The following is a 24,996-nucleotide window of genomic DNA, read 5'->3' as shown; positions in this document are numbered from 1 at the left end:
ATAGCTATATATCATGTAAATAAAGCATGCCTCTTTATTGCCCCAAATAATCTTATTTTGCTTCTGAGATCACTCTCAGTTTTAATATTATACAATATTAACTGAAACATAACAGGGGACTCATTTCATTTTATTATTTTGCATTCCTTGTTAAAGAGTAGCATTCCAATTATTTGAGACACAAACTCCATACTTATTGTGTCCACCATCCAAACAACTGGTAAGTTCTATTTCAGCATGCACAATCTCTCTCATATCTGCACAATCTCTCTTATATTGTGATAACCACTGTACTCGGTGGGACAGCATATGTCACTGACATATGTCGGTGTCACACACTGACACTGTATTGTGTCATTCACGGTCATATGTGAATGACACAATACAGTCACGTATCTGATCTACCATCAGTTATTTCTAGGCTACAATGCATTTGCCAATCCTGAGACAGCCTAAAGAGACCAGGCCAACCATGCTACTAGCTCTTTCAAAAACTTCAATGAGAACTACCGTGTCCTGCACACCTCCAGCTAGTTAAACCACTCTCTGATATAAATGAAACAATGTGGTTTTTTCTTGGTTCACATACACATGTAAAAATAAGTGAGTTTTGATCAAAATATAAAACACTCTAGAACAGGGGCACCTGAGTGGCTCAATGGGTTAAGCTTCTGCCTTCAGTTCAGGTCATGATCTCAAGGTCCTGGAATCGAGCCCCGCATTGGGCTCCCTGCTCAACAGGAAGTCTGCTTGTCCCTCTCCCTCTGCCTGCCTCTCTGCCTCCTTGTGATCTCTCTCTGTCAAATAAATAGATAAATTTTTTAAAAAATACTCTAGAAACTAAGCATCTTGCTAATTGTTTATGATTATTTGCTTTGAAAAATATAGACGATTAATATAAAGTAAATACACACACATATAAAGTAAGTTTTGGTACTAGATAGATTCTTAAGAACGTGGTTTTCTGGCTAAAAGAAATTTCTACATAAAAGTTACCTAAAGAATATTTAAATAAATCAGCATAATTTTCCTTTAAGTTTATAGAATTAACTATGGAAACACACAGTGCGAGAATTACAGAAATGAATTTACGGGACTCTAAGATATATTGATAACATGTAATTTCATAAATAGTAAATGAATATACCATGATATCTTAATATTAACTTGCAGAGGCTCATACTAATATTGTCTTATAGTCAGAAATTCACTAAAAATAATGATGCATATTAATATTTTAAAACTTAGATAAACATTTTATTTACCCTTTATGGCAGAACTAAATAAGAGTTATGTTTGCAGAGTTCCTTTGAAGAATTGCCATTGTATAGTAGCTTTAATAATTCCTGAGACCAAAAAAAATTGTGTTAAAATGCTTTTAATGTAAGCCAATTTTGAGAGAATTCCCTTGCGGTTTTGTACGTCAGGTTAAAATGGCACAAATGTATTTCAAATTCAATTGTTTAAAATTTACACTTCATGAGAGTGTTGAAATTACTCTGTTGTCAGCATCTGAGGCTATCTTTTTATGCTGAATAAGCACGTATGAAATCATCATACAGTGGCCTCTTGTTTGGCAAATTTTATATGATGATGATTTTATAGCCTAGACATACACTGAAGGGACATTTTGTGGTCACGTGTTATTTCTGTTCCCCTACAGTATAAAGTTGCAATATTAACTTATAACCAAGACTGAACAATAAGGATAGAAAAAATAAAGATGCTCTAAGGGTTATTCTAACAAGTTGTACATGAAGAATATATAGAAACATGAAACCAAAATGGTAGTCAGCATTGGCAGGACTTGTTTCTAAGTCAGCTTATGTGTCAAAGTCCCTTCCATTGCTAGATCCTTATTATCTGTTGAATACCTATAACAATAATTTCTGGAAATTAGGAAATCGTGTCCGTTTAATATGCACTGTATATATCTAGCGTATTATACTTTATATTTACTAGATCTGCTATACATTATATATCAAGGGAGTAAGAATTCTGACAAAGGCAAATGTTCAAATAGCTGATCTAAATTTCTATTCAAACTTACATTTTTACTTACAACTCTAAGCCCAAATTTTCACAGATGTATGGTTTATGAAAGAGGGGAAACAGAATATAGCTGCTTTTTATATAAATAAACATGAAATGCTAATACCAATATTATCTTAGCAATCTGAATTTTCTCATTAAAAATGCTAGAATTAGGGGCGCCTGTGGCTCAGTGGGTTAAAGCCTCTGCCTTCAGCTCGATCATGATCCCAGGGTCCTGGGCCAGGCTCTCTGCTCAGCAGGGAGCCTGTTTCCTCCTCTCTCTCTCTCTCTGCCTACCTGTGACCTCTGTCTGTCAAATAAATAAATAAAATCTTTTTAAAAAAAGTGCCAGAATTAGAACTATTGCCATGTCCCTGTTGTTGAGAGAGTATGATTTTTTTTTCCTACTGAAAAACTGATAGTTCTCAAAATTAAAAATGGGCCATCAATCGGACTTACAGAGATTACTTTTAGTCAGGATATTTGACACCTGTACTTGCCTAAATAAAGAGTAAGTAGTAAAACTCAGTTAGTCAGCCCTAGATCCAGTATTTACTGAATGGGATGGGGGTATAAGGCACCGCTTTAGAACTGTAATTAAGATGGCAAAGAAGGAACGCCTAGATAGCCCAGTCAGTTGAGCATCCAACTCTTGATTTCAACTCAGGTCATGATCTCAGGGTTCTGGGATAGAACCCCTCAACAGACTCTGTGCTCACCAGGGAGCCTGCTTGAGGATTCTCTCTTCTTCTCCCTCTGCCCCTCCAGGCCTCCCTCTGCTTGTGTGCTCTCTCTCGCAAATAAATAAATAAATCTTAAAAAAAAAAAAAAAAAAAAAAGTGACAAATAAGAATCCAGAACTTAAGTAACTGGAACCTTCAAGCAAATGGCACTGTTTCAAGGATTTCAGTGATAGGTTAGAAAGTCATAAAGTGCCAACAGGGCTTTAAAATTTATATTTTATATTCCAAAGCTGTCCAACATATTCAAAAATGGAGAGAAGAAACTCTAACCATCTATTCTAACTATATCCCTGGGGCCAAATCTGGCCCAATTCCTGTTATTGTACAGTCCATAAGCTAAGAATGGTTTTTACATTTAAAGAATTGTGAAGAAAGAGAAGGAGGTGAAGGTGGAGATAAAGGAGAGAAGGAGAAGGAGGCAGAAGAGGCAGAGACAGCAACAGCAGCAACCATAAGTAGCCCACAAAAAACAAAATTTACTATTTAACCCTTTAGAAGAAAAAAAGCATGCCAGTCCCTGATCTATAATCACCAAGCCTGCAATCACATAATTTGTCAGCATTCCATTCTGGTTTAATTTTAAAAACTGAAATCATATTTAAAACAATTAGTTTTTTTTTCCTAATAGAAGAAAGTTAAGCAAAAACATTAAATATTTAAAATATTAAAATATTAAAAATGTCACCAAACTAAATTTTAACTCAACTTCTAAAAACTGAATTCTTAATAACCTGTGTTTACTTTTATAAAAGAGTAACTTTAATCTTGCTTCAATATCTTTGATAAAAGAATAAACCTTTAGTCATATTTTATTTTCTTACTCTAATTGGCTAGATTTCTTGACTGCTGCTAATGACTACCATTAAAGTATTTAAATCCTTTAAAATTGACTTCTTATACTTTATTTAATCTGTTTCTCATTCATCTAAAAAAACAACAAAATACCAATATCCCAGGCTATAAATGAGACTTTTAAGAATGACACATTATTAAAAGCTATTCACAAATATTATTACTTGCCTCAAGTTCAAATTCTTAAATTCCAAGCGACTGAATCTTTACTGTCTATTTTGAATCTGCATTGTTTTCAATGAGATTACTTTATAAAATTACCTTGAATAGATATTAGATGATGAATCAAAGAATCTGAAAAAATGTTGATATTATGTAACAAAATATGTTTTATATTTTGTAACATAATAACAATATTTTGTATCTATATATGACTGTACTATTTCTGATGTATTTTCATACACATTACTTCTTTAATCTTTTGCCTCACATATTATACCCATTTGACAGAGGAACAGCTTCAAAGAAATGAAAAAAAAAAAGTTTTTTATGGGAATAGATAAATTGATAATGGTCATCATATAAAAAAATAAACAGGCAAGAAAAGCCAGGAAAACACTAAAAAAAGAAAAGCTTAAAAAACAAAGAACCAGCCTACTAGACATTAAAGCATTTATAAGCTCTCTATAATAAAAACATTGTAATACTGGTGTATCAAGAGACAAACAGATCAGCAGAGTAGAATAAAAAATCCATAATACATTTGCAACTTTAGAATATAAAAAGCTTGTATATTAAATCATGGATCAAAATGAATTTTTTAAAACAAATGTCAATTGGACAACTGATGGAAAAGGTAAATTTAGATCTATACCTCACACTATACACAAAATTAAACTCAAAAACCATTAGTGATCTAAATGTAAAAAAGCAAAAGGACACAAGTAACAGAATGCATAGGTAACTTGGATAAGCTGGATATAAGAAAAAGTATTCTAACTCAAGAGTGATTATTTTGATGAGATTAAAATATAAAGACTTCACAGCCAAAACAAACAAACAAACAAAAAACCACCATAAACAATGTCAAAGGACAGATACATATTTGGAGAAAACTGTTCAACAGTTAGATAATGGTCCTAATAAGTAAAGAACTCTCACCAAATTAAGAAGATAAAAATATCTCAATAGAAAATTGAGCAAAAAATACAGACAATTCACATAAATATAAAAATGGTCCTTAAATGTATGAAGATAATATTAATTTCACACATGATAAGAGAACTAAAAATTAAAATTTCATCTATCAGACAAAAGTTAAAAAGTATAAAAATATCTTCTGTTCACAAAGCTATATGGAAACAGATACTCTCATAAACTACTAGTGGGAGTACAGACTGGTAGAACCATGACTTGCATACAATGTATGTGTTTATCTCTTAACCTCACATGCTCCCTTCTAGGAATTTATCCTGAAGATACACTTCTTAGAGTACAGAAATAAACATGCACACAAAAGTTTCTACTAGACTATTACTGATATTTGAAATTACTGGAATTCACCTAAATATTCATAGTTGTAGTATAACTTCATAATGTAGTACTAGGTAGTTATAAAAACACTGAGGAAGATCTCTGTAATGTGGAACGATTTCCAAGTTACATTCTTGGGAAGATCTCTGTAATGTGGAACGATTTCCAAGTTACATTATTAAATGACAAAAGTTATGCTTTGTGTAAAAAAACTAAGAAAATATGCATGTTTCTACATATTTAATTTTAAAAATAACATAGGGAGGAGAAACCAGATGGGTTTGAGATAGGTTACTTACAGGGCATGAGTGAGAATGTCATGAAAAGATGAGGGGAAGGGCAAGGAGGAAACTGGCTTTTTGTACATTCGTGACTTTGAGGACCATGTTAATATTTCACGTACTCAAAAAAAAAAAAAAAAAATTACATCAACAACACCGGTGGGGCACAGGTGGCCCTAAAGCTGACTAAACACAGAAATAAATGAATGGCCCCAACTGAAATGACTAACAACCACACTGAAGGAGGGAAAAAGAGTGAACACAAGTACTTTTTAAACAGTTACAGACTATATGTCCTCATACTGAAGACAAAAATAAATGTATAAATGCTAAATTCTAATTAGTAGACTTCCTTTTCATGGAGGTATGGCTTAGCAGTTCCAAAACTACTTCCTGTACATTTTAAGATTGAGGAAATTTAAAAATATATACTGTGGATAATGAAAGTCAGCTTAAAAATTTGGACAGTAGAAAGATAAAAATGAACCCTGTAGTAAGGGACAGAAAATGAGGTGTTAGTGTAAACTCATGGGGTTTTTTTTTTTAATATTTTATTTATTTTATTTTAGAGAAAGAGTGCAAACAAGGAGAAGAGTAGAGGGGGAAAGTGGGGGAGGTGGAAAGAATCCCAAGCAGATTCTAGTTCAGCACAGAGCCCAAGGTGGGGCTCAATCTCACTACCCTGAGATCATGACCTGCGCCAAAGCCTAAGGTTGGACACTTAACTGACTGAGCCACCCAGATGCCCCTAGACTCACGGATTTTAGTATAAAATATAGGTGGATGTACAACTATATATCAATGTGTGTAGTTATGTAGATGTATAAGAATAGATATGCATCTATGGGTAGACACGTAAGCACGTGTGAACACAGATATTTATTTATTCTCCAGTTCTGTCTATTGAGGTGATCTAGAAATAAAATTGTCTTTGTAGCAAAGAGCCCACTAAAGGAACCAAGGCTGTTTAAGAAATGCCAGCTTCCAGTTAGAGCAGGAAAAGTACAAGATGGTGGCAAAAATACAAGAAAATGCTCAAAGAATGATAAAGAGTATATGAAAAATGGATGAATATGATACAAAGAGATGATAGATAAATATACAGATACATAAATACATAAATAAAATACACAGATGAACTAGAGAAGAGAAAGCTTTTCGTTGTAAAAGAAAGCCTAATAATTAGTATAGAAAGAATGATAGAAAATCACCATTTGGTAAAAATCATAAAACTAGTAGGTGAAAGTTTAAGAACTAACATAACACTCACAGAGTCTCAAAGCATCTCCTAAAAGATATTTTTTTTCATTGAAGAATAATATAGTAACTTTAGAGTAAAGAAATCTGGCAGACACCACTTTATCCAAATGTCCCTACTGAACATTACCATTACTGGAATGATGGTAGCATGTAGCTCATGATAGCTCATGAGAAGAATTTAGCATAACTTCTGTGGTATTCCCGCCAAAAGTACGTAATCAGAATATAACCATGAAGAAATGACAAACAAAGCCATATTCCATACAAAGCACATGCTATATACACACACACCAAAAAATGGGCTACAATCCTAAACAATGTCAATGTCACTTAATAAAAAGAAAGACTCAAGAAATGTTCCAGATTCAAGAAGTCTCAAGAGATACACAAATGAATAAAACCAGTCACCTTGGATTTTCTTTTTCTCTAAAGAACAACGCAGGGACAAAGTGAAATCTAAATAAGGTCTATATTTAATAATAATACACACCAAGGTTGATTTCCTGATTTCTGGAACTGTAATGTGGTTAAAAAAATTCCTAGTTTTTAGAAAATATCCCTAAAGTATTTAAGGGATAAAGGCCCATCAAGTCTGCAATATTTAACTGAAACAGCAAGAGAGAGAGGAAGCACGAAGGAACTCTGTGTACTACCTGCAACTTTTCTGTGTTAAATTATGTCAAAACAATAAAACAAAAAAGTTAAATAGGCCTTTTCAATTTTGAAAAAATTAAACACTTATACACCAAAAAAAGTAAGTAAAATACATGCTTATGTTTTTGACTTGTAAGCTGGTAACAACATTGCTCAACAACTTTGAGGTGTTCTTTTTTTCCCTGTATGTTATCGAGGCTTTTGTTTTCACCATTATGGGTAGAAGGGGTGTTGTCAGCAATATGTGAAGTAAACAATTCCATATCTCAAGAAAACATTATTAATTATTTCTCTTTCTATAAATGAGATAAAAAGGTAGATGACAAACAGAGACACTGTATGGAGGGTATAGAGATTGTAGGGAGAGTATTCACTCATTCATTCCACAAATATTTAAGAAGAAGCTATTCCATTTCAGCTAACCTGTAACACACAACAGCAAAAGAAGAAAAGAAGAATCATGGGCACTTAATTGGTATTATCATTAACTAAGATGGGGGTGAAAGGAGAATTTTTTTTTTTTAAGATTTTATTTATTTATTTGACAGACAGAGATCACAAGTAGGCAGAGAGGCAGGCAGAGAGAGAGGAAGGGAAGCAGGCTCCCTGCTGAGCAGAGAGCCCGATGCGGGACTCGATCCCAGGACCCTGGGATCATGACCTGAGCTGAAGGCAGCGGCTTAACCCACTGAGCCACCCAGGCGCCCAGGAGAATATTTTTAAAAAATACAGTTGTTGAATTCAGTTTTTGAACCAATTAATATGAACAATACTGGCCTTGTAAGGAAGTCAAAAAGCAAGCAGAAATTGCTCATTAAAATAAATACACAATTAAACAATCATACATTCCCTTTGAAGCCTAAAAATATAGATGATTATTCTAATAAAATCACTAGATGGACCCATAGAGAAAAAGCAAGATGAAAGGTATAGGTGAAACTGTGATTAAAAGAAAAGCAAATATTTGCATTCATATCCTAATGGTGTATAAAAACGGACCTTTGAAAGAAAAGGTTTTTCTTGGTAATAATATATTAAGAAAAATTTTAATATGTTTATGAACTATTTCCAAAAAATATTTATGCTGATGCTTTCCTACACCTGCTTTAGGCATTTCTTTTTTTTTTTTTTTTTTTTTTTTTGGCATTTCTAATATATAATTAACTTGTCTACCGTCACTAATTACTTTTTGTGCATTATCTAAGCAATGAAAAAGCAATGAAAAAATCCAAACTGGCACTTAGCTGAATTCTGATCTTTAAAAAATCTATAAATACCAGACTAAAACCAAATACATGCCTAGAGTTTCTTTGATTAACGTCTAATTTTCTGGAATACACTAAATAAATGTTTTATGTTGTAGAATATGAGAAATATGCCCCATTTTAAATTTACTTTTTAATTTTTATCCTAGGCCTATCATTTGAAGCAAATAAGAATTGCTTAATTTTTGTAGGTTTGTATAATAGCCTTTTTTATTGTTATATTAAATTATACCATCTTACCTCACTTTTTAAACAAATAGTGCCAGATCCTTATAACACAAAACCTCAAGCAATACATGATAAGGGGACTAGGCATCACATCAAATGAAATTAAAGAGAAATATTAAACACTTAAGATAAAATAATAGCTTCTATGTAGTCCCCAAAAGATAAACATTGGGGGCGCCTGGGTGGCTCAGTGGGTTAAGCTTCTGCCTTCGGCTCAGGTCATGATCTCAGGGTCGTGGGATCGAGCCCCGCATCGGGCTCTCTGCTCAGCAGTGAGCCTGGTTCCTCCTCTCTCTGCCTGCCTCTCTGCCTACTTGTGATCTCTCTCTCTCTCTGTCAAATAAATAAATAAAATCTTTAAAAAAAAAAAAAAAGATAAACATTGTACTTGTAGATTTAAAACCATTATTTTTTTTAATTCCATGAGATATATTAGTGAACTTATTAATGAAAAGAAAGCATGCAAGTCACACACTTCATTGTCAAAAATATGCAAATCAGAGGTGGAAATAATTTGCAGCATCAGGCCTAGGAACTAACCAACTGCCAATAGCACTAACCAAATGCCAAAAGTTGAAATGAAGGTTTAAAGTTAGGATGGACGGAAAGTAGAAGTTTGTGCAAATAAAAAACAGGGAGAGAGATCTTGAAAAGATCTCTCTTGTGATCTTGATCTTCAAGATCTTGAAAAGATCTTGAAAAGGGGTAGGTATAATAAAGATGCGGAAGCAAGCCAAGCAAAGTTCCCCAACGCTCAAAAGTTTACCAAGGGTATCTTTAGCAGTTTCATGAGGCTCAGCCCACAGATACCTCTCTGAAAAGGCATCTAACACAAGAAAGTAGTAAAAACTGCACCTTCTACTAACCACAATCAAGGTCATTCTGAAATTACCTGACTTAATGTCAGGTCCAAATACTTTGCATAATCTCAGTTCTTCTTGTCCTTTTGATTCCTTTTATGAGAATAAAAGAGATAAAGAGAGCTCAGAAAGATGAAATAAATGAAGAAAGCTTAGGGCTCTAAGTATTTGAAGTTAGAGGAACACATCCCTCAGAAAAACAAAACGCTTCAAAATAATTAGTACAGAGAGAAGACAAATTAGCTACAAATATCATAAAAGCTATAAAATAAAGATTTTTTAAATTTTTTATTTTTTTAATCATTAGGTTTAAACAGGCAGCTCTGCATGATTTAAAAAGCCTTTTTGGGGGGCGCTTGGGTGGCTCAGTGGGTTAAAGCCTCTGCCTTCGGCTCAGGTCATGATCTCAGGGTCCTGAGATCGAGCCCCCACATCGGACTCTCTGCTTAGAGGGAGACTGCTTCCCCCTTCTCTCTCTCTGCCTGCCTCTCTGCCTACTTGTGAACTCTGTCTGTCAAATAAATAAATAAAATCTTTTAAAAAATTTATTAAAAAAGGCTTTTTTGGTTTTCTTAATGTATTTAAATGTTTTTGAAAAATGTTATTCTGAAGCAAGTCTTTAATCAAAGTATAACTTCATGCCCATACCATATGCTAAATATCTACGTATAATTATATAATTATTCATCTAATGGGCTCTTTTTGGGATATTTAAAGTCTCAGGTTGGCCATTCTTTGCCACACAGGAAAATCATGTATATTAAGAAAATACAAACTTTTTAACTTTGTTGTGTCAAAATAATTAATAGAAAAAAGATTTCCATGTCAAGTAATTTTCATCCATTGGCACGTTTAAATCATTCAGGTCAATGCTCCCAGGTTGAGAGATTTAAATTACTTATGCTTATTTCAAGGAATACTCAAGGTCATTTGATTATAAACTTTCAGCTTCTATAAACACCTCTGATACGTGAGAAAGGTTTAAAGTGAAAAAAATTTCCCATCCTAGTAGAGAAAAAGAAGAGTTCATTCATATTCCTTTTACTACCCTCTTGTCTCTGAGGAGAGTTGTGCCATAGCCCAATGTATTTATTAAAGTATTAAACAGGGGCTCCTGGGAGGCTCTGTTGTTGGGCGTCTGCCTTTGGCTCAGGTCCTGATCTAGGGTCCTGGGATCAAGCCCCATATTAGCTCCCTGCTCAGCAGAAAGCCTGCTTCTCCCTCTCACACTCCCCCTGCTTGTGTTCCCTCTCTTGCTGTGTTTCTCTCTGTGAAATAAATAAAAAAAAACTTTAAAAAAAATTATTAAATACTTCTGTAAAAGCCTGCTATGGGTATATCTACAATATACCAAAAAAATTTAAAAATAAATAAGTTTTGCTTATAGAAAACAAGGTAAAAATAGAACTGTCACTGTGTTGAAAGAATTTTCCCCAAACTAGAAAAGAGTAAGTTTCTTTATCACTATTAAAAGTAAAAACCTAAAATAAAATTTTAAAAAGTATGTAGAAAGAAAAAAATCAGATGAGTATAGTATTCAAAATCCTAGAAAAAGAACAAAATGAACTAAAAGACGTAACAAAATTAGACTATGTTAAAACCAATTATGAATGCAGTGTAAAAGAAAAAAATCTTATTGATAATGCCAACCAACCCATTAAACATCTTGTAATAAAATAACCAAAAAGAGTTAAGACCTAGATGAAAAAACTATTGGTCATACATGTCTACAATTTTTAAAATGCCTATATTTCACAATTTGGAGAGGTGGGTTTTTTTTATCAGTGTTCTTATTGTACATCTTTTTATGAATAATCAAATAAAACAAATACATACAAATATTTTTAAACATTTTGGTGATTAATAGCATTATAGCTTAGTTGTCTCACACTTAGAACAAGGTATAATGAAAAGCATGGAATTAATGATAATGGTATAAAAGTGAAACTTATAAATTGAACTCAACTCCAAAGGGCCCACCCAGATCCTTCCATCATAATTAAACTCTTTGGGCGCCTGGGTGGCTGGCTCAGTGGATTAAGCCTCTTAAAAAAAAAAAAAAAAAAAAAAGAATTAAACTCTTTGTCCCTGGTTCTATCATTCAACCTCTTCATAACACCATTATATCACCCTTACAATGTATAGAAATTCAAGCCCTAGTACCGTGTTTTGCATATAGTTAAGTACTCAATAATTGTTTGTGAATTGAGGATAACCCTCCATCCCAAAGTAATACAGTACATAGTGTTGAGCCATTAGAGTATAGCGAGCCATTCTAGTCAATGAAACTTTCACTTATGTTCTTTTACTAACATTTATAAGTCAAGTTGAAGATAATATGACAAAAATAATATTGTTAAAAAGTATAAAATCACGGGACGCCTGGGTGGCTCAGTTGGTTAAGCAGCTGCCTTCGGCTCAGGTCATGATCCCAGCGTCCTGGGATCGAGTCCCGCATCGGGCTCCTTGCTCAGCAGGGAACCTGCTTCTCCCTCTGCCTCTGCCTGCCACTCTGTCTGCCTGTGCTTGCTCTCTCTCTCTCTCTCTGACAAATAAATAAACAAAATCTTTAAAAAAAAAAAAAAAAAAAGTATAAAATCATATTTTTATTAACATACTTAGTTTACTGATGTAACAAATTTTTGTAATAAAAATAATAGTAATAATGACAATGATAGCATTCTAGAATAAACATTTACAAGAAGCACAAATTATTTCTTATGTAAAGTACCTCATTTATGCCTCACAATAAATTAAATTAGACATATAATTTTTAACTGAGGAAACTGAGACAATAAGAGGTTAAATAATTACCCAAGGTGACGGTGGCATTGCCTGGATATGGACCCAAGCAGTATGATTCCAAAGCCCAAGCTGTTTACAATGTTATATTCTTCCATAGCTATGAAGATTGATAGATGGATGATAGATAGAGAGACAGACAGCAACTCCAGAGCAAATATGTATCAAAGAATCTTCTTGGACATCAATGAGAAATAAAATAATTTTAATAATAAACCACTTTTTAAAAAAGTTTTTTGTTTCAAGTACTTGTTTAAACTCCAGTTAGTTAATATACAGTATAATATTAGTTTCAGGAGTAGAATTTAATGATTCACCACTCAAATATAATACCCAATGCTCATCACAAGTTGCCCCTCTTAATACCTATTCACCTATATAACCTATCTCCCCACCCACCACACCTCCAGCAACCCTCAGTTTGTTCTCTATAGTTAACTCTTTTCTTTTTCTTTTTTTAAATCATTCAGGTCAGTGCTCTCTCTTTTCTTTTTTTTCCTATGTACATCTGTTTCATTTCTTAAATTCCATATATGAGTGAAATCTCTGACTAACTTATTTCACTTAGCATAATACATTCTAGCTCCATCCACATCCTTGCAAATGGCCAGACTTCATTCTTTTTGATGGCTGAGTAATATTCCACTGAGTAATAATACACACTCTGTGTGTGTGTGTGTGTGTGTGTGTGTGTGTGTGTGTATCCCATATCTTCTTTATCCATTCATCAGTTGAAAACATTTGAGCTTTTTTTTACAATTTAACTATTGTTGATAATGTTGCTATAAACATTGGGGTGCATGTGTCCCTTCAATTCAGTGTTTTTGTATCATTTAGGTAAATACCTAGTAGTGCAATTGCTAGATCATAGGGTAGTTCCATTTTTAACTTTCTGAGGAAACTCCATACTTTTTTTCAGAGTGGCTGCACCATTTTGTGTACTCACCAACAATGTAAGAGGGTTCCCCTTTCTCGGCATCCTTGCCAACATCTGTGATTACCCCTGTTGTTAATTTTAGCTATTCTGACAAGTTTTTTTTTTTTTTTTTTAAGATTTATTTATTTATTTGAGAGAGAGAGAAAGCAGGGGAAGGGGCAGAGGGAGAAAAAGAATTTCAGGCAGACTCTGTGATGAGAGCTTGAGAGTCAGACGCTTAACTGACTGAGCAACCCAGGCACCCTCTGACAGTTATTAATAAACCACTTTTAATAGTTAATTATATTAAAAGAACAGCTATGAATATGCCATAGTCTAAAAACAATCTGAGGAAAATCTACAAGTACATTCATTAATATCGGCAACAATGTTAAATTGACTTTAGTAGAATTTAAATTTAAATTCTGAATTTAAAAAATAATCTCTGAATCTTCAGTACCTCTAAAGCTTCACCATTCAAATATAAATCGACTTCCTTCTTTCCCTTAATATCAGCAGACTTTGAATCTTAATAAATGCATCTACTAATGAAAAGTGAACTTTTCTCAAAAAGGTGAACTAAAAATAAAGAAATATCAGTAAATTTATACTTCTTATTTTTTATAAATTTATTTTAGCCACAGCTGCATTAAAAATAATTCGCCAGATGTGACATACTGTTGATTTAGTTAAATAGGTAATGTGGCCCTAAGAAATAAAAATGACTTTCATATATTACATCATCATAGAGAAGTCACAGACAGCAAAATAATATCTTGCCAACTTTAGGAAACAATGAAACTACAAGGAATTATTTAAAGCTTCATAAACTACCAGAGAATGTGCAGTACTGAATAAGATAGGCATTTATCTTTCATCCCCTTTAATTTTCCATTGCATTATGCCTCAGCTTGCCAGATGTGTAATGTCAGCAACAAAAATGAATATGGAATAACTGAACTTAGTCTTAAACCTAGAAGAGACATATCATCCCCAAAGGGGAACATATTTCTAAAAGCACTTATATCTATTGGAGTGATAAAACTTACATTCTAATTTAAAACATTTTATAGCTAATATAGTTATTCAAATGTTTCTTTTGCCTATGTTGGCAAAAAATTAATACTTTGGTAATCCTCATGACATTGCATTTGGCAGTGGATCCTTAGATAAGCACCAAAAACACAAGCAACAAAAAAATAAATAAGTAAACTGGACTTCATCAAACTTGGAAACTTTTGTGTTTCAAAGGACACTATAAAGAAAATTAAAAGGCAACCTACAGAATGGGAGGAAATATTTGCAAATTATGTATCTGGTAATATATGTATGTATGTATCTAGAATATATAAAATATATATTATATATATTATATGTATATATATAAAAATAATATAGAATATATTTTAAAAAACCCTTATAATTCAACAACAACATCAAACAACCCAAATAAAAAATGGGCAAAGGGCTTAACAGACACTTCTCCACAGATCTACAAATGTCCAATAACTACATGAAATGACACAGGAACCTAAACAAGTATCCGCAGGCCCATGTCCATTGCAACATTACTCACAATACCAATAGGTGGAAGCAACTCAGGGTCCATTAACGGATGAATGGATAAACATGACATTTGCTAAATTTCCTATAATAAACATGTATTAATTTTGCACTAAGAACTTTGTAAAGTGTTTCACAGAATTGTTATAATTCACATCACCCCTACTGAGTAAATACTACCTTCTAAAAATACTGGAACTTAATGGGAAAAAATTTTCTTTTATAAAATACATTTTCCACAAGATACGTATCTTCCTCAATTTTCTTTTCTGTAATAAAAATGTACTGAAGTAAAAGAAAATATACTTACCTGTGCACTGTCCTCCATTAGTCGGATCCCCATAATAACCTGGCATACAGTCTTGACACTGCTTTCCTGTGGTAAGATTTTTACACTGTTCACACACATTGTTATTGATGCACGTGCTATGTCCATTACACTGGCAAGCTAAAGAAAAGAGTAAAAAATATCATAAATATCTATGAAACCAAAGCAAGTATAACACTTATCAAGACAAAGAATTTGTTTTACAAATTTAAATGGTAGCAAAGGCCAAAGGACATTTCCCAAGTTTTATTTTTTTATGTAAAACATATGTGATTCAAAATATAAATGCAGGACAATATATACAATAAATTGTGTTGAAATTTTGTTGTATGTTCTATAAAATATAGGGGAAAGAGATAAAGTAAAACATAACATAGCTATGAGAGAGAGCACGTGCATGAGCAGGGATGAGGGGCAGAGGGAGGGGGGAGAATCTTAAGCAGGCTCCATGCCCAGCACAGAGCCCAATACAGGGCCTGATCTCACGACCCTGATATCATGACATGAGACAAAATCAAGAGTCAGACACTTAAGTGACTGAACCACCCAGGGGCCCCAAAAAGGAATACATTTTTAACACATTACTTAAAGATTCACATGAATATTTATCTATTAAGTTATATGCACACAAGAATGAATAATATAGCTTTAATAAAGGATGTTAAATTGCATCTTAATTATATTTACACATAACAACAAATGATCAATAAATATAAAAAATTGTGCAGCTATAGGCCCTTACTTCAAAAAACTGTGTATGATTAATAAAAATAGCACTTCTAAATTAATTTGCATGAAAACAAATTATCTTCTTATCTTCTTTGGATAAGAAAAGCTTCAAAGCTTTGTCAAAATTCCATTTGAATGTGAACTACACAGAATCACATTTAAAGCATAAGACTTTTTTATGTGTTCATAACATAAGATTTAAAAAGTTCTGGTATTAATTTTACAACAGAACTTCAGATTAGAGATAAAGTTCATATATGAAAGCTCATGCCTTTTGTGCCTATTTGAAACATAATGACTTAATTTTATAACTGCTTGTCCAAACACCATCATCATTGCCACCCTCATAATCATTTTCATCATTATTACAACTAAGATAGCACTTAATTGAGCTTCCTCTTACTGTAGCCAGGGAAGCCAATATTCCATCAATCCCAATTGTTGTGGCCAGCATCTATTCTGATTGGTCAGTGTACATATTGCATTGCTTTTAAAATATATAAATACTACTCAATTGCCAGATAGTATACCAGGTGGTAGACCTAAATTATATCATTTAATCCTCACAATAATTCTATATGGGAGGTATTACATTGGGGCCATTTCTAAGACTTTTTTTTTTTTCAGTGTTCCAAGATTCATTGTTTATGCACCACACGAAGGAAGCCTGGGTTAAGCAACCATCCAAAGTCACACAGCTAATCAATAGCAGAAATAAACACATAAAAGAAAGTTTGAATCAAAGACCAGACATTAAATACCATAGCTATTGTATGTAGAAAATTCAAAAGTGAGAGAGGGAGATCCTAAGAGAGTAACATAGGGTCATCCACAAGAGCTAACTAACATCAAAAAGTAAAGACACAGGCAAGAATAGTAAAAACTGAACACCTATACTCTATAGAAATTTTCAGAGCCATAACTCCACTATAAGACAGTACAGAAATAACATAAAGTCATCATGGGGAAATGCTAAATAATCTTCATCATCCTCTATAAAACTGAGGAAAATTATAGTTTTCATATTTTATATTACACTATGAAACAATGAGGAAGAAATTTAGAACAAGGAAAAATGCTCATGATAATTTAAGTGAAATCAAGGTACAAAACATGATATTTAGAATGACAACAATTTTGTTTTAAAATGTATCAGTATGGGATGCCTGCGTGGCTCAGTTGGTTAAGCATCTGAATGACTCTTGATTTCAGCTCAGGTCATGATCTCAAAATATAGAGATCTAGCCCAGCATCAGGCTGCATGCTCAGCGGGAGTCTCCTTCTCTCCCTCTTCCTCCCTCTCCTTCTGGCCCTCCCCCTATTCACTCTCTTGAGAGCTCTCTCTCTCTTTAAAATAAATAAGTAAATCTTTAAAGAAATGAAAATTGGGAGACAAACCATAAAAGACTCTTAATCTTAGGAAACAAACTGAGAGCTGCTGGAGGGGAGGGAGTAGGGGGATGGGGTAACTGGGTGATCATTGGGGAGGGTATATGTTATAATGAGCACTGGGTATCATATAAGACTGATGAATCACAGACCTGTATTCCTGAAACAAATAATATATTGTATGTTAATTAATTGAATTTAAATTAAAAAAAAAAAGTAAAAACAAAGTTTAAAAAAATAAAATAAATGTATAAGTATGCCTATCGAAAGTTAATATAGGTTATCTTAGTTTAGTAAGTTTTTTTTGCATCATCAATTTTCTATAGCAAATTCATATTAGTTCTATAAAAATAATAATGTTAAGAACTTTGATTTTTTAAATATTTGTTTAAAAGTGTAAGTTGTTGTTTCATAGAAACTTTATTATTGATACTACTAATTAATTCAGTCAGGTAAAAACAAGTTTATTGAGTGCCCACTACATGTAAAGCATTACCTGAAAAAGTTAAAGTAAGAAATGGGTTACTATATATGTATTTTATGAATCTCCTGGTGACATATTTCCACCAGAAAAACAAATGCTTTAACTTCTGAATAGGATGTCTAAATTCAGCAGTCATATCTAATATCCTCCTGTTAGCTCACCACTAAAATAAAAGGAAACTTACCAGCAACTACAGGAATTTGGGTATGGTGACAATGACACAAATTAAACTAGAAGGTAGTAAACTACAATACCTCTGGAAATTAAAAGAGGATCCCTGGTATAATGCCACTCACTGTCTCTTCCTGAAAATGAGAAGTTCAGAAGGCATTTCTGAGCCATAGGGCAATCACAAAGCATATTATTGGCTTGATGCCATAAAGTTCATGGAAAGTGTGATACAGGTAAGTGTAATGTTTAAGGTAATGAATATACTACACGAAAAGTTGGTACGATTTAGATCTGACTGCAGACAAAATTTCCAAGGCTGGGGAAAAAGGCAGGGGGGTGGGGGTGGTCATTGTCCTAGACTGTAACTAGCATGGCAACAATGGCAAAAGAGAAAGCATGCTACACAAAGTGGAACCCAGACATAATGGCTGTAGCAAACACAGACAAGAAAAAGATACACTATAAACCTATGCTTATGTTTTATTCCCACTAGCATTGGGGTGCTAAAGCAAAGAGTAATAGAAGCTTGTATCTAAATAGTTCTTCTAGGATACATTGTTACTAGAAAGGTTCTAATAACAACCTGGCTGAGGAACATGAATAAAGCTAAAAAGAAGCCATCCATACTGTTTTGTCTAAATTTTAAAACCAGCCCAGATGGTTCCTTATCTATATATACAAACATGTAAAAAGGAAAGAAAGAAAAAGAAAGAAAAAAATATTATGGAAAACTCAGCATTTGATATGCAAATAAGATACATAGTTTTGAAAAATATGTGCTCTCTAAAACAGATGTAAAACATTTAAAAATATCTGCTTGACATTCTCAATAAAATTCAAAAAATGTATACACAGAAAATTTACTCAAAACATTTACTCAAAACACATACCCTATCTTAAAACAAAAGGGATTATCAGATGCTAGAAATCAGAGCTAGGATTCAAAACAAGAATGTTAAAGAGAATCTTGAGCTAGTAACGGAATTTCACTATATATAGAATGGACAAACAAGAATAAGGAGACTTGGGTTTGAAAACCCAACATGGCCAGGTGATATGATCTCTGGCATCCTCAAGGAAGACAGCAAAACTAAACCATACTTATAAGGCTTGAAGCCTCCACTTGCAGCCCCTATCTGTCGGGGAGAAAAGCACATCACAAGTCCACTTATGAGAACTTAAAGCCTATGCCAGACATGTCTCCTGGAAGAAATTCACATTGTTCACATGGTACAGAAACTCCAACATCAAACATTAATGTAAAATCTGTTCTGTAATCAAGAAAAGCCTCATACACTTTGCAAAATCAGGTTTAAACGGCCCCTAGAAATATTTCTAAAAACTCAAACAAATACAACACAGAATACAGAGTGAGAAAATCTGTTTTTCTGTAAAGGGCTAGATGGTAAGTATTTTAGGCTTTGCTGATGATATAATTTCTATCACAGTTCCTCACCTCTGCCATTATAGAGCATTATAGTGCAAAAGCAACCATACACAATACACAACAGTTGAGCATATCTGCATTCCAGTAAAACTCCACTTATAAAAATAGGCAAGGGACCAGGTCTGGCCTTCAGGCATTGCTTTGCAAACCTCTGACTTATGGGAGAGTGGGGGACAAGCAAATAAACAAAAACCTTAACAGGGTTAAACCTCAAAGAGAAAACTTACAAAGCATCAAAAAGAAGACTCAGAAGAAAGAAAGGGAGAGATAATAAAAATGAGAATTGATAGCCCAAGAACTGGACTCACAGGACAATTAGAAGACATGAAAATATTCAAAAGAATTAAAGACAAAGAATAAAAGAAGTAAAAGTAGGTATGATGGCAATATCTGATCAAATAGAGAACAACAGTAAAAACAAATTTTTAAAAAGTGAATGAAAAATGAATCAGTAGAATAGTTTAATAACTAAAATAAAAAATACACCAGAGGGACTCAACAGTAGATTAATAATGACAGAAGAAAGAATTAATAGGTCAATAGAAATTATGTATGTACAGAGAAAAAAGAATGAAGAAGAGTGAACAAAAGCTCAGATAAATGTGGGAAACCATCAAGTACTCAGGCCTACGAGTAATGGGAGTGTTGAAAGGATGAGAGAGAGTAGGGGAGTCTAAAATTTACTTGAAATTCTGAAAACTACCCTAATTTGATAAAAAAAAATGTTATCGACACATTGAAGAAGCATAATTCTAAGTACAAAAAACATGAAGAGATAGACTGGATTAAAATTAAGATCTAATTTTGTACTGTTTGTAGGAGACACACCTAAAGATGCAAATATATTGAAAGTGAGTGAATGAAAAAAGATATTAACATACAAACAGCAACCATAAGAAAGTTGCAGTAGCGCTACAAATTTCAGATAGACTTTTAAAAATTTTCCTAGAGATAAAGAGGGACATTGTGTAACAATAAAGGTCAATTCATGAAGAACATATTAAAAGTATAAATACACATGCACCTACTAACAGATCCTCAAAATGCATGAAGAAACATAGAAATGAAAATATAAATATACAATTCAACAAAATAGTTGGAGGCTTTAACACTTTCAACAAGAATATAACAACTAGACATTAGATTGGCAGGGGAGAGAAGACTTGAACACTATAAACCAACTAGACCAAGCAAACACAAAGAGAAAAATCCACGTAAGAGCAGCAGAATATACATTCTTTTAAAGTACACCTAAAACATTCTCCATCGATACACTACATACCGGGTCATAAAATGGACCTCAAAAAATTTAAAAGAACTGAAGTCAGGGCACAAGGGTGACTCAGATGTTAAGCAACCAACTCTCAGTTTCAGCTCAGGTCATGATCTCAGGGTCATGGGATCAAGCCCACAGTCAGGCTCCACACTCAGTGTGGAGTCTGCTTGGGATTCCGTCTTTCCCTCTGCCCCTCCCCCACTCTTCTCTCTAATATGAATAAGCACTTTTTTTCCTGTTATAATACAGTTTTATTTTTTAATTTTTTTTACAAGTCTTTGTCTCATTGACTAAGTTTACTTCTATGTATTTTATAATTTTTGATGCTGGGATTGTCTTTTATTTATTTTTTATTTAAATTCAATTAGCCAACACGTAGTGTATTATTAGTTTCAGAGGTAGAGTTCAGTGATTCTTCAGTTGCACATAATACCCAGTGTTCATTACCGCATGTGCCCTCCTTAATGCCTATCACCCAGCTACCCCATACCCACAGCCACCTCCCTCCAGCAAGCCTCAGTTTATTTCCTGGAGTCAAGAGTTTCTTGTGGTTTGTCTCCTTCTCTGATTTCTTCCCATTCAGTTTTCCCTCCCCTCCCCTATGATCCTCTATGCTATTTCTTACATAATTTTACAATAATTCTCAAAAGAATATATTAAGTATCAAGGGAATATTCTAAAAACAGTACATTTACACCATATTTAAATGTCCAGAATAAACAAATTCATAAATAAAGTATATCAGTAGTTTTTGGGTTCCAAGAGAAAGAAGACTAGGAAAGGACTATTAAAGGATATGGGGTTTTATTTTGGGGTACCTAAATTTACTGGAACTATATTCTGGTGATAGTTACAAACCTACCAATTATTCTGCAAACCACTGAATTATATACTTTAACATGGAGGATTTTATGCCATATGAGTTATACATCAGTCAACAAACATACAAAAAACTTAGAGCTAAGTAGATGAGCTGAAAAATAATTGACACAAATTCTTCCCATAACTGGGTTGAACTGGTTGAATTCTTCCCATTACGAAGGTTGTACATAACATTATTTTATCCTTGCTCTCACCAAAAAAGTGGGATTTTTTTTTCCCATTCTTTGAACATGGATTGGCATCAAGACTTCTCAAAAAACAGAATGAAGAAGTGATGGTATACAAATTCTAAGCTTAGGCCTCAAGAGGCATACATACTCTGCTCTCTCCTTAGAATGCTAAAAATAACATGTATAGAGCACAGTTTATAAACGGGAGGATGATAGGATAGCAGAAAAAAGTCATCCATAGCAGAGGACCCCTAGACCAACCAGCCAGCTCAAAGTACTAGACATGTGAGGGAAACATTCTGAGACCAGTAAAAGCAAATCAGAAAGCCAGATAACTGCAGTCACATTAAAAAATCAATTAATCAATCAACCAATTAATCAATTTAAGGGAGACTAAAAGAAGAACTGCCTAGCAGAATTCAACAAGAAAAGAGATGATGCAAAATCATGAATAAAACTGCTTTAATACTGTGAGCTTGGGGTACTATGTTAAATAGTAATAACTGAAACATAAGTTTAACAGAAAACTAGAAACATGTATAGGAAGAATCAATGAATTGAGACACAGATCAAAGGAGATGCAAGAATATAAAATACAAAGAACAGTAAGAAAAATTATGGACATAATGAAAAAGCCTAACACAAGTAAAGCAAAGTCCTAGAAATAGAAGACAGAGTGACATGATGGGACAGATGCAATATTTGAAGAGATAATGGCAGGAAATTGTACAAAAATGATGAAAAAAATCAAGCTACAGGGTAAATAAACCATATAATTCACAATCACAATAACAAATAAAACTGATCCTTAGGTACATCATATTAAAACTGCTGATATTCAAAAACAAAGAAAAAATCTATTTTAAAAAGCCAGCCGGAGATTAAAAAAAAATACTACTTTCAAAAAGTAAGCAATAAAACTGATAAAGGAATTCTTAAGAGAAGCAGTAGGAGCCAGAAGAAAAGGAAATTACATCTTCAAATTATTGGAGGGAAAAAATATATCTGTCAACTTAGAATGCTATTTCCAATAAAAATATCCTTCAACTATAAAGACATGCAAGTATACAATAAAAACATTTCTCAGGTATATGAAAGCAAACATCATTTATAGCTACAAGTGAGAAACAGTATTTTTATAAATGTTAAATAAAATTCATCAAGCTAAAGAAATATAACAGAAGTAAATTCAGATCTATAGGAAAAAATGAAGATCACAGAAAATGAACACTACATGGGTTAGTAAAAAGATTTTTTTCTTGTCATGATTTCTTTATAAGAAAATCATCTGTTTAAAGCAAAAACTAATAATGCATTGTGTGATTAATAACATATACAGAAGTAAAATATACAGCAATAATTACACAAAGGACAGAAAAAGAGCAAATGGAATCACACTATTGTAATATTCTTACCTTATACATGAAGTAGTATAATATTGATTCAAGGTAGACTGTGATAAGATAAAGATGACTATTACAATCACTACAGCAGTCACTAAAAAAAACACAAAAGAAGTATAGCTAAAAATCCAATAAAAGTGATAAAAATGGACTTTAAAAACACTCAATTAATCCAAAAAAGGCAAAAGGAAGAATCAACAACAGAAGAAAAAATAAAAGAAATTTTAAAAATAAATACCATGATGGTAGAACTAAAACTCAATTATGCCAGTATTATATTAAATCTAAATTGACTAAACACTCTGATAAAAGGCAGAGATTGTCAGACTAGATTTAAAAAACAAAACAACAAAAAAAAGGCAAGACCTATATGTTGTTTACAAGAGATTCATTATTGTAGATAAAAACAGACAGAAGACTTCCACTTCTGCCAATAAGGCATTAACCACTCTAAGAATTGACCTCCACTTGTAAACAACAAACACGAAACAGAATATATGAAACAACTACTTTCAAATAACAGGCAGCTCAAGAATGGGATCTGAGAAAAATGGAAACATGGGCCTATGACTCCCCTGACTTGTTACCTGGAGACAGATTTAAGGAAGCAGCCCAGGGAGGCAAACCCAAACAAAGGCCAGAGAGTCATTTAGCTGGGAAAGCAAAGATCAAAGACTGGGGAGGCCACAGTGACTAGAATTTGGGGAAAAAACATGAGAGGAAAGAGAGCTATACATATCAGTCTACTGAGGAGTTTTCTTAAATCTTTGGCTGCATAATGACTGGACACAGAGTGTGAAACTCCATGAAGTTAGAGAAAGTACCACCAGAAAACAGTAAGTCAAACAATGCCAGTAGCTCACAAAGGACTGGAATACTTTGTATTCCAACTAGAGTGGAGACCCCTTAATACAAAGACTACTCTATAGAGACCACAGAAAGACAGTGACTTAGCAGTGGAAATAAATTAGCCCTGAACTTAGGACTGCTATGTATAGGACCTTTAAAAAAAAAAAAAAAAAAGAAAAAGAAAAAAGAAAACTTAAAAACAATTCTTGAAATGATCATACAGATTCTAAATAATGTAACTGCATGCCAGAATAAAGTACAACTTGTTAAATGAAATAGAACAAAACTATATAATAAAACTCCAAAAATTCACAATGTCTAGAATACCACAAAAAAATAACCAAGCTGGAACATCTGCTCCTTCATCAGTAAAACAAACAAAAAAATCAATAGAACAAACAAGAAAACATCACACATGATGGAATGAGCACAGAATGATTTTTAAAACAGCTACTGAAAGTATGCTTTAGTGGAGTGCCTGAGTAGCTGGGTCAGGTAAGTGTCTACTCCTGATTTCAGCTCAGGTCATGCTCTCGGGGCCTTCAGATCAAGCCCCACATCAGCTCTGCACTAGGCATGGAGTCTGCTTAAAATTCTCTCTCCCTCTTCTTTTGTCCTTACTCCCAGTCTCTTGCTCTTTCTATAAATAAATAAATAAATAAATAAGCTTTATATGTTCAAGAATATAGAAAAAAACATGAACATAAAAAGGAGAGAAATGGAAAATACAGAAGTGAGTAAAACACCATTTTAAAAGATGAAAAATAAAACAAAATAAAAAATAAATTCAATGGGGGAAAAAGTAGTCTTTCAACAAATGGTGCTTGGACACCTGGATAAACAAAGGTTCAAGAATTAGGTTGGATCCATATCTCATATCACACACAAAAATTAACTCAAAATAGATAAAAAACCTAAATGTAATAGCTAAAACTAT

General features: G+C 33.1%; 1 protein-coding gene across 1 annotated transcript in view; it reads right to left on the bottom strand.

Moving 5' to 3' along the window:
* LOC111145096 (attractin like 1) overlaps positions 1-24,996 on the bottom strand; it is a 796,800-nt gene that overhangs the window by 573,566 nt on the left and 198,238 nt on the right. The window contains exon 19 of the mRNA XM_022499729.1: positions 15,242-15,379. Coding sequence (XP_022355437.1) covers positions 15,242-15,379 — 138 coding nt within the window. The remainder of the gene's footprint in view (positions 1-15,241; positions 15,380-24,996) is intronic.

This window comes from Enhydra lutris, unplaced genomic scaffold, assembly GCF_002288905.1.
Source record: "Enhydra lutris kenyoni isolate GAN:26980312 unplaced genomic scaffold, ASM228890v2 scaffoldscaffold12, whole genome shotgun sequence".
NCBI lineage: Eukaryota > Metazoa > Chordata > Mammalia > Carnivora > Mustelidae > Enhydra > Enhydra lutris.
This window is presented reverse-complemented; position numbering and strand designations above follow the sequence as displayed.